The sequence below is a fragment of the Octopus bimaculoides genome, chromosome 19, assembly GCF_001194135.2.
Source record: "Octopus bimaculoides isolate UCB-OBI-ISO-001 chromosome 19, ASM119413v2, whole genome shotgun sequence".
Classification (NCBI taxonomy): Eukaryota; Metazoa; Mollusca; class Cephalopoda; order Octopoda; family Octopodidae; genus Octopus; species Octopus bimaculoides.
In genome coordinates, this window is record NC_068999.1 from 28,709,403 (window position 1) to 28,721,742 (window position 12,340).

The 12,340-nt window shown below is 37.7% G+C and overlaps 1 protein-coding gene across 1 annotated transcript in view; it reads right to left on the reverse strand.

Annotated features, from left to right (window-relative positions):
- The window catches only part of LOC106880092 (telomerase Cajal body protein 1), a 142,064-nt gene that overhangs the window by 114,929 nt on the left and 14,795 nt on the right, over nucleotides 1–12,340 (reverse strand). Inside the window, exon 2 of the mRNA XM_052974765.1 lies at nucleotides 10,313–10,396. Within this exon, the coding sequence (XP_052830725.1) occupies nucleotides 10,313–10,396 (84 nt within the window). The remainder of the gene's footprint in view (nucleotides 1–10,312; nucleotides 10,397–12,340) is intronic.

Here is a 12,340-nt window from a genome sequence, read left to right on the forward strand (position 1 = left end):
ACCATTATCACCAATAATAGCCAATATGTACATGGAATACTTTGAGAATTTGGCTTTAGGATCAACACCACTAAAACCAACCCTATGGCTGTGATATGTAGATGATACCTTTATACTCTGGCCCCACCAGGAAGATGTCCAAGTGCTGTTAGATCATGTGAACACAAAAAAGCCATCCACACAGTTGACAATGGAAAAAGACAAAGACAACCAGCTAGCATTCCGGGATGTATTAATAACATGCACCAAGCATGAATTCAGGACATCTGTATACCGCAAGCCAACCTTCACTGGATGATACCTCAACTTCATTTCCCACTATCCATACAATGTAAAGAAAGGGATTGCTCAGTGCCTGAAACATCGAGCAAAGAATATAAGTATACACACTACAAAGAAATGATCAAGCTCAATAACAATCTATTAAGCAACATACTATCCCAAAAACATACTATCCACTCCAATTATGAAGAAAAGAGGGGATGAAACCAATAAACTGTCCACAGTCTGTCTACCCTATGTGAAAGGCGTCTCTGAAAAGATACAAAAGATATGCGGCCCATATGACATTAGGACAGTATTCAAGAGTAATACAACACTTCGCAAATATCTCCTTCGAGTAAAACCACCAACAGAAGAGAATATGACCAAAAACTGCGTATACTCCATCCCATGCAGCTGTGGTAGGTCATACAAAGGCGAAACATGTCGCCCCCTCAAAATAAGGGTAGAGGAATATCACAAAGCTGTGACACGAGGAGATATTGATAAATTGGGTATAGCTGATCATATATGGAAAAATGGAGACCACCTCCTGCTGTAGGATGAAGTTAAAATAATAGACAGAGAACACCACTGGAAAATAAGAAAACTAAAAGAAGCAGCACATAGGCTAAGACACAACAACCTCCTAAGCAGACCGAGTGCAGATATGAGTAGCATATGGGAAGTGGTATTAAGGAAGGATAGAAATATGTTAGATTTATAAGCCCTAAAATTCACTCCATAGTTGCCCACTGGCATATGGCGTAGTGGTTAAGAGCGCAAGCTACTAACCCTAAGATTCCGAGTTCGATTCCAGGCAGTGGCTATAATAATAATGATGATGATGATGATGATGATAACATTGAAAAATACCTTAAGAATGAGAACCTCGGTTCGAAATTTCCAAGCAGTGACCTGAACAATAACAATAATAATAACATCAAAAAATACCTATGGAATGAGAACCCAGGTTCGAAATTTCCCCAAGACACCTGATGAAGGCTGGAGAGTATATCAGCCAAAACGTTGTGTTAACAACAAACAAGATGAGGACAAATATCCGTCAAATGTAAATAATGTTAAATTCCTTTGTTATTGACTATGATGTACAAGAGGGGGTTGAGACCCTGAAGTCAATGCTATACTCATTGCTAACCTTCACCTTACTGACAGCATTCCTATACATGACTGTATAGCTCTCACCAACCACTCATCCCAACTTCCGCACTGACCACCAGATAAGGGAGTGGGGTCTCTGTCAAAGGCTTCTCCATGTCAACAAAAGCCAGGTACAGGGGTTTATTCTTGGCTAGATTTTTCTCCTGCAGTTTGCCTAACCAGGAATATATATGTTCATTAAAGATTTCCCCTGAACCACTTCCAGTTATTGCAGGAAATGGAACTTGTACAGGTATAATCATATATGCCTCTACATGTCACAGTGTAAATTGCAGCTTTGTACTAGTATTCATTTGTCTTTTACGGTTGCTGAAGTGGACTAAGGTGTTATAATGGAGGCAGCTGAATGCAGATCAGTGACCAGGTTCTTATACTTGAAAGGTTGTACACCAAAAGGACTTTCAATGAGATGAAAGAAATTTATGGTGACGATGCATCATCATACAACGTAGTCATGCACTGGCATTATCAGTTCAAATGTGGTTGGATATTGGTGGAAACTGCTCGTACCACATTTTGCCATTAATGATGACACCATCCATAAAGTGGAAGCCACCATTTTGGAGGATCATGGCATAACTATTCAGCAACTAGCCCAAGAAGTAAAGATAAGTGTAGGGTCTGTGGAAAAAAATTAATGACGACCATTTGCACATGCAGAAGTTGTCTGCATGATGGATTCCCTGGATGCTCACACCTTTTCTGAAGCAGGAATAAGTTAATTGCTCCCAGGCTCTTTGGCAATATGCCAAGAAAATATGCCAAGAGGAGGACTTACCACACAGGATGAAACATGGGTCCATCACTATGATCCTGAGACTAAAGTCCAGTTGAAGCAATGGAAGCATGATAACTCATCACCTCCAAAGAAGGCTTGTGTCCAACCCTTACTAGGCAAGGTGATGCTCACAGTCTTTTTGGACCAGCACAGAGTAGTGATGATGGATTTTCTGGCAAAGGGCACCACAATTAACAGGGCATATTATGCTTCCCTGCTGTAGAAATTGCAGGACGCCATCAAAGCAGAGAGGCATGGCATGCTGATCAAAGGAGTCCACCTCTTCTAAGACAATGCCACAGTTCACAATGCACATGTTGCCCAGATGAAAGTACACTCCTGTGGCTATGAAATCCTTCCTCACCCACCTTACTCTCCTGACCTCACACCATCTGATTTCCACCTCTTTCCAACCATGAAGTCTTTTTTGAAGAGGAAGCACTTTTCGGATGATGATGAACTTATTTCCAAGGTAAAGTCTTGGCTCCAGACGAGGTCTCCACAGCTGCATAAAGTGATGGGAGAAGTGTGTCACTATTCATGGTAGCTTGTAGAGAAGGACTAATAATTATGCCAAGTTTCGTTTATCTCAGTCCTTGGGAAGTGGATCAGGGGAAATCTTTAATGAACATCCCTTGTAGCTTCAGTCACGCTCCTCCTGCCTGGCATAAATCCGAACTGCATCTCATCTACACTAACTTTGATGAAAAAACACATTTGACCAACACATTGAACAAATGATCAATTGAACAAATGATCAATTGAACAAATAATCAATTAGTTAGTTGGTTAGATATTTAACCAATAAAAAAGTGATATTGAACCAGTGTGTGTGATATCATCAGCATAATGACCTTCCCAAGACACAACAAAATTTGTTTCAACACATAAATTCACATTAAGAATCTTGCAAAACAAATACAAATATTTTAATTTTAATTATTTAAATATGTATCACAATTATGTAATTAGATATTTAATGTTTATCTTAATGAAACAGTTGTTGAAGTATATGTAAAATTCATGTTTTCCTGCTTTTATTCTAAATATGTTGCTCTTCAAGATCATTTTAGAAGATTATGTATATATGTACAAGCCAGTCCACTTGCATTAGGTATCACTACAGAACGCCATACAATGGAGACAAACACAGTTTGAACACCCCAAAACACACCTTTTGCTTCATCATTTTCATGTCAAAAATATTTTCCAAGAAAAATTATATATCATTTGAAAGTTTCTGATGTGAACTTTCTTCTCATATAGTTTTAATTAAAATCCAACAGTTACATATGTCAGGGCCCCTCAAACACCCTGGTATTTCCACACATTTACAAAGTTTGTCCCATTTCAAACATTGGGCAATATGCTGTGCTTGAGAAGAACTGTCAAACCAAGTGAAATCATGCCAGTGTCACGTAACTGGCACCCATACTGGTGGCACATAAAAAAGTACCCTTTGAATGTTGGGCTTCATGGTGGTAGTGATAAGTGACCGAGACCTTGGCAATATACTGTACTCGAGAAAACCTGTCAAGCCAAGTGAGATCATAGTCATGGCTGATGCCGGTGTTACATAACTAGCACCCATGCTGGAGGCACATAAAAAGCACCCACCACACTCTTGGAGTGGTTGGCGTTAGGAAACCATGCCAACTCTGATTGGAACCTGGTGCAGCACCCCAGCTTACCAGTTTTCAGTCAAACCGTCCAACACATGCCAGCACGGAAAATGGATGTTGATGATGATGATGATGATGATGATGATGATGATGTAGGAAACCTGAACTGAAATTCTGCCAATCATAGCCATTTTTAATAGTCTATTGAAATTTTATTGAAACGGTATCGTGTCCCAAAATCTCATGATTTATTTACCTCCATACCTACTACAAAACTCAAGTTCCTGTGGCTTATAGTTTTAGATTTAGCTAGGTCTGAAAATACTGCAAAATCGACCATTTGTTACACATAACTAAATGAGCTTTACATAAATATTTAAAATATTGCCAAACAAAAGTTTTTGTTCCAAGAACCTGAGAAAAACAGGCAACTACTATACCATGATCGCTATTAATTTGTGTAATTTGAAGGAGACTATCACCTCAAATAAAGTTACTTATTCATTTAGGCAAAATAGGTAGAATTTCAACCAATTCATTGACCATTCAAATTGTTATATTTCCTAAAATATTCATCCAAATTTCACTAATGTGGTATCAAAATGTTTCTTTTTGAATTCTCATCAAGAAAAAGTACAGTAGAAATTACATTTAAATATTTTCAAAAACTGATACTGATATCTTACTTGCATTACTGTAATGTATTGGAGTTTAACAGCTTGTTATTTAATGAAGTCTTAACTACTATGAATTTATTTTTTTACTCAATTTTTAATACCTCTGCCAAAGTATACGAATCTCAGAAGATGCTCAGATAAGAAGTTTTGTCTTTTCAACTTCGTTTGTCTACTCTTCTGTTTCTGCGCAGATCATAAACCTCTTATTAGTTCTTTTCATTATCCTGTCTATTTCATTACCATGTCAACATGTAAATATAGTTTCAATAGTTTCGTCTTCCTCGTTGTTGCCTTAAGATAACCTTAGTTCACATATATCCTTAACCACCACATATTCATTTATTCAAGTTTATCACAGTCACTTATTTCTCTAATTTTGTCATAGATTGGCTGACCAAAAACTCTCAGATTTTTCAATTCTATTTTACTATTATCAATATTTGCTCTTTCGTTAAATTATGCTACCAAATACCAAAAGAATATTTTTCTCCCTCGTGTTCTGACCACCTTAACTCTGGTACCCCCTCTCTCTCTCTGCCTCACTCTGTCTCTCTCTCGACCTCACTCTGCCTGTCTCTCTCTCTCTCTTTTAATTACCACTCGCTTTGCCAAGACTTCCTCCTCCACCACCACCCTAACCCTATATAAACTAGCATATGCACTTGGATTCCCCAACTCGATTTTTTAATACCTCTGCCGAAAGAATACGTACCCAGAAGATGCTCTCGTCTAAATTTGCTAGTTCGCGATACGCCCGCCCTCCGCCTGTACCGGAAGTTCCTATCCTCTGTCATCCTTTGGTTATCTCCCATGAACACTTCTAAAGGCTTTATGCCATCCCCACCCTTACTTAGGGCTTATCTCCTATGTAAGGTAGTGATCATATAGTGCATAAATATGATGGTGTAGTGTATGCAGGTTGAATTGAAGGCTATTGTTTGTTTATGAATTCTGCCAAATGCAAGCTTTCTTTTCAGGTACATGACAATGCTGTCCCCCGTCCCAGGGTCTCACAGGCGCACACCTCCCACACCCTCAGGGTTGGCACTCTCAATGTCGGCACACTGAAAGGTAGGTCTGGTGAGATTGTTGAGATGCTTGGACGGAGACGTGTCATATGTGCTGCCTCCAAGAAGTAAGGTGGAGAGGAGGTTCCGCTAGGTTCCTCACAAGCAAAGAACACAGGTACAGGATTTTCTGGACACTGACGAGGTCGGGGGCATGGGTATACTTCTTGTGGGAATACTTAAGATTAGATTAGTGCTTCATCATGGGTTAGCAACCATTATCTCGGCCTATGACACCCGCTTGCAGACTACCTCGTTGACAAATGACAGGAACCTTCCATTTGTGACTGGTGACTTCAATGGACATGTTGGACAACATGCAGGGGCTTCCATGGCGTACATGGAGGTTGTGGTTTTGGTTCCCGCAATGAAGAGGGAACCAGGCTGCTAGAGTTCTGTGATGCAAATGATCTTATGGTTTGCAATACAAACTTCAGGAAACCTGCCAGTCACCTAGTCACCTACCATTCTGGCAGACACACTAGCCAAATTGACTACATCCTCACCAGAAAAAGGGAAAGATGGCTGCTTATAAATGCCAAAACCTTCCCAGGCAAAGAATGTACCCCACAACATAGACTGGTAGTTAACGACTTCAGGATCAGGGCTAAATGGATGCCCACAAGATGACCAGCATGGAGGAGAAGGGTTTGGAAGTTTAAAGATCCTGCAAACGGACAGAGATTTAGAGACATATTACTCGAAGCCTTTGACGAAATAGAGGGGGATATAGCTTCAAACGATGTAGAAGACAACTGGAGGTTTCTATGGGACAACCTGCTGAGGGCCACTGACCAGATCTGTGGATGGTGCAAAGTCCCCTCTCGACCCAAAATAATGTGGTGGTGGAACAATGTTGTTGACAGGGCTATTAGACAAAAGAAACAGGCTTGGAAGGACTGGAAGAACAGTGGTAGCAGAGAATTGTATCAGACTGCCAGAAGGGAAGCTAGGAGACAGGTTTATTTAGCCAGAGCGGAAGCAGATAAGAAAAAATTTGCCAATGTTCTGCGCCATGAGGACCAAAGACTTGACACTGCTGTCCCCCGTTGCAAGACAGTGTGTGAGAGAGAATCGTGATGTCATAGGAGAGAAATGTGTCCGCATGAATGATGGTTCACTTGCACTAAACAAGGCTGCAAAGAGAGAGGTTTGAAGACGCCACTATGAAAAGTTGCTCAATAATGGGAGAAAGAGAGTCTGCCGAATGTCGACCCAACAGAGGGACCAGCTATCTGAATTGACAGTACCTCATTGATAAAGCAATTAAGAGTATGAAAACAGGGAAAGCTCCCGACCCATCAGGAATCACTGCAGAGATGCTCAAAATATCTGGCAGTGTTGGCTATAACCTAGTCACTCGTATAGTTAACCAGGTGATACATGAAGGAGTCATACCCAATGACTGGTGTAGTAGCACCATAGTCAACTGCTACAAAGGTAAAGGTGACGCTTTAGATACAAATAATTACAGAGGTATCAAGTTGTTGGATCAGGTAATGAAGGTCACGGAGAGGGTCATAGCCCAACTATTTAGGGAGAGAGTCAGTTTAGATGAGATGCAGTTTGGGTTTGTGCCAGGGAAAAGCACCACTGATGCTATATTTCTGGTAAGACAGTTGCAGGAGAAATACCTAGCCAAAGATAAACCTCTGTAACTGGCTTTTGTTGACATGGAGAAAGCCTTTGACAGGGTTCCCTGTTCCCTTATCTGGTGGTCAATGAGGAAACTTGGGATAGATGAGTGGTTAGTGAGAGCTGTGCAAGCCATGTACAGGGACGCTGTCAGTAAGGTTATGAGAAAAGAATAAGGAGTGGAGGATGAGTGAAAAGGGAGAATGTTAGTTTTGGTAGTAGTGGGGCTACGTGAGTGACTTGACCAAGTTTCAGCCTCCTGTGCATAATCTGGAAGGTTTGACCTCTGTGGTCCTGAATGAGTCTATGACTGAGATCTATTGGACAGATCTTGTACTTACAGGCATTGACTTGCTCGGGTTTTGGGGTAGAATTTGGGTTGCTTCTTCCATACAGAAATTACAGTTTCCTGTTACCTATGTATTGAGCTGTTCTTGCTAGGATCTTCCATTGGAAGTCATATTTTTTCATGTAGGGTTGCAAGACTGTAGATGCTGATCACATTGGATTTTGAAGTTGTTAGCTGTAAGACCTATAGACACTTTGCAAGTATTGTGATAACCATATACAGTATTACGTTGAAGATGTTTGAAAGTGAACACTGTTTGGAGTTTGTGAAGTAGCACTTGATATAGGTTGCATTGTTTTCTCATGGATTATGTTAGTTAGGTTGTTATTCCTTTTGTTACTTATGTTGGGTAACTGTCATTATTTTCAAGATGGATCCTAATGGTAGTATTGCTAGTTTCATGGCTATTACTGCTCTAGGTAAAGTAGTGCCAGTAACATGGTTAATATTAGAATATTATATATTAGAATATGTTTTATCCTAGTTATTATTGGCACTACTATTTAGGTTGGTCCTGTTATTATGAAGTTCATAGGTCATGTCATGGTTACTATTCTTGTTATAATGATTGTTACTATTTCTATAATTACTAGAATCATAGTAGTATGTAATGAATTTAGCTGTATTGGATGAAGTGATATCTTGTACTATGCTAAGTGAAGTGGAGTGGGAGAATTTTATTATACTGTAGTTGAAAAGTTTTGCTGTATCTGTGCTAGGGATTCAGATGTTAGTCGGGCCTATGCCTGACTAGAAAATTTGGGCAAAAGAGGCAATGAGTTTGGAGTTACACAGAGGATTATATCATGTTATTTTTCTTTGTAGACTCTGCAGATTCTTTTCCTATTGTCATGATTGTGTGAGTTATTATCTCAGTTTTAAAAAACCTTCACAATGTAAATATGTTAATAGTTACCATGGGTAGCAAAAATTACACAAAAAACCAGGATATCACACCCGTTTTATAGGTAGATATACCAAGTTGAAGTGATGCATTTTGAGTAGATATGAATAATAACAATAAATGGAGCAAAACGCATATAAATAAAAGTACCTTTAATTCCTACACATGTTTCAAAATATATGTGTACTCTACTCCAAAGAAGTAAGAGCTGCTGGAATTCCACATATATTCATCGTCAGGGAACCAACATATAGAAGCAAGACAAATGCGAAATGATGAGGTAACTTACGAGTTATAATATTACATGGCTAAGTAAGCGTCGGCAGTGTCGACGACGCTGATGCCACTGCCACCACCACCACCACCACTATCATCATCATCATCATCATCGAAAAATACCTTAGGAATGAGAAATCAGGTTCGAAATTTCCCCAAGACACCTGATGAAGGCTGGAGGGTATATCAGTCAAAACGTGTTAACAACAAACAAGATGAGGACAAATATCCGTCAAAAGTAAATAATGTAAATAATTTACATATGAATGAGTTTGAAAATATTCAGAAAGCTCTTTACTGTAGTGGTAACAAAGGGCTTCTTTCTCAGTGTGAACAACATTCTATTATGTGTATGTGTATAAAGAGCAATGTTTAATATTGGTGAGACATGAGCCTCAAATGTAAAGGAGTTGCAAAGACCAAGCTCTGGTGAATATGTAATTTGTTAGTATACATGGACAGTACAAATGATCTGAGAAAAATACTGGATATAAAAGGAATCAAATGTAATATGCAAGAAAGAAGACTGTGCTTGTATGGACAGGTGACACATATATAGGATGACAATTTTATAAAGAAATGCTAACCATATAAAATGGAATGTGGAAGAGGGTGATTAGAGTAGACAAAGACAATATGATGGAGTATGATCTCAAGATATTAAACCTCACAAAGGAGATGACAAGATCATGTTACTAGGTGATATGTAGTGCTGGAGAAGACCCAAACCACTTGTGCAAGAATGGTGAAACATACACTAAATGGTAGTAATGATGGGGACTAGAATATATAATATATATGTCTATATCTGGGCCTTTTACCTATTTTGTACCTGTTACCATTTGTATCCCTCTATCCTTCTTTGCCACCAATCATGATGCCTAAGGAGCAAGGGATTGCATCAGATCTGTTGTTATCTAATATACTCCTCCATTAACCTTCCTGTACTACTAGCCATAATTCCCACTTCTCAAAGTCACTCATTAGCATCCATCACTCTCTTTCTATCACCCATCTCCATAGCTACTATTCAGTAGTGCTCTGTCATACCAGTTGACATTATTATCCAGGCCACTCATTATTGACATCCATTACAACTTCAATCCATCATTCATCCCTCATCTTTCTTATTATCAAACATTCAGTTACTTTTAGTATATCTCTCCCATTACACCCTGCCATTGCTATCTCTGCTTATTATTCCTTCTAGCATTGTTATTCCCATCTTTCTACTTTCTTTCACACTGTCACCTCATTCACTATTTCCCCCCACATACTCTTGCTTCTTTATCCCTCTCACATTAGTTCTTTTGCAATTACCCTCTTTTGTATTCACTCAGTCACATTACCTTAATGAATGCAGAAAACATTGTGGGACATAAAGCAACTTCACTAGGGGGCAGACTCCAAATAAGTGCCTTATACTGTGATAAACTACCCAGCCCATGCCAGCATTGAAAGCAGATGTAATTTGATGATAGTATTAATTGTTAAATCAAGTAAAACATTAGACTGTGAATATAATTAACATGAAAATTTTAATTAAAAAATCAAATCTTACCATTTACACCCTTTCAAAAAGTTGTTGTTTTTTTTATTAAATTCTTCAGAGTAACTGACAAGTTCAGGCTGCCTGGAGAAATCACTGGAATAGTAAGAAAATGAAATCAAAATATAATTACATTTTCTCTTGCAACAGTTGCTTTATTTATTTATTTATGTATTTATTTACTTACTTATTTATTTATTTCTTTAAGAACATATACATGAATTATATATTTTTCCTAATTGTTTTCCCAAAGTCTTAGAAAAATGAATTTCCAACTACATTTCTTTTCCTAATTATAACTTTATTCGCAACATTAATACCTTGCAAGACCAATGAATACCTAACATTCTCATTTCTCTGTCTCCATCAGCTTCCTTATATAAGAAAGTATTACTGTAAAGAACCACCAGAGTATTTTCCATTTTCTGATTTTCTAGTAATTGTTTATTTTCTCTTATTAGCTATAGATTTAAAGTTTATTCTATTCAGCAAATCATAATTTTTTGAGAATATTTGTACATTATATAGTTAAATGTCTTCTATTCCTAATAAATAATACTTTTTAGCTTTCAATCAAAAATGGACTTTTACTTATGAATTGAAAGTTTCTAATTTTATCAATATAAAATATCTTAGACTTCCTTAAGTTCTTCATTTTTCTTTCCTTGTGTTCCAATATTTACTGTTTTATTATCACCAATAACCTTTCATGGTGATCACATGTATTTCATAAAGTCAAGACTATATCTGTATATATAAAAAGCAGGATGTGTGTGTATGTGTGTACGTGAATGTAATTTATGCACATCCACAAATTAGCACACGTCGCTCCAATTTTAGGACATTCGTCATGACCCTATCTGCATTTTCGTCAACTTTTTCTCTCAGAGGCACCCGCGTATAGCTGTAAAAATCAATTTTCAACCATAACTTTTACTAATTTTGAAGTTTGCTAACATGGCGAAGTCAAAGTGTGCATATGCGTGTGAGGGAGAGAGAGTAATTGTGTGTTGATGTATGTGTGTGTGTGTGTGTGAGAGGGGGAGTGATGGAGAGATAGAGATTGTTTGCCAGCGTCTAACAAAAAAAGTAAAGAAAAAGTGGGAGAGGGAGACAGAAAGCGTCTAACGAAAGAAAAGGTAGGTAAGGAAGACAGAGTAGGTGTAAAATGTAAAATGCTTTTTTTTTCTTAAACATGAGATATAGTTTCAAATATAAGATGTTTTTGAGATTATATATACTTTCTCACACAACAATTAAAATATATTTATTTTAAATCATTCATCTTTCTCCCCCTCTCACTCTCACACACACACACACACACATACATACTACTTTGGGAGCGAAAGAGTTTTGTTTATATTTCACGCCGAAGAAAAAAGTTTATTGTCAATCCATTTATTTAACAACAATGAAACAAAGAGGTATGTAACAATTTGTCAGTGAATTACACAATATAAATGGGTAAAATTTCCAAGGCTTCCACCACACCCTAACCTGTTTTTCAGACCACAAAAAGGGTTTTGTAGCATATTAGCAGGCCAGGATAGTTGATTCCATGCAAAAAATCCCATTTATTTTTTTCTTAGTGAAAATCGTACGAGTGTTATCTAAAAATTTAGCTGTAGCTTTTCATGGTAAATTCGAGATTTAAAAATATGTTTTCCACATTCTTCATCTCCGTATGTTGGTTAATTCAATTAGAAAATAAAACCTAATGAACGATGTAATTAGCAACTAGCACATTTTGTTTCTTAGTTTTTGTTTACTTCTCTGTTTAAATTCTTTACTTGACTGTTATATTTCTTACGAAGAGTGGAAAAATGTTTTCCATATTCTTAATCTCCGTATTTTTCCCATACATTGAAAAATAGATGGTGAAAAGATTAATGGGTGTGGGGGGTGAAATTTCCAAGGCTTCCACCACACCCCAACCCGTTTTTCAGACCACAAAAAGGGTTTTGTAGCATATTTCTTACGTAGAGAATCTGCATCCTTAATTTTTAAAATTTTATTATATATTTTAATTTTATTCTATTC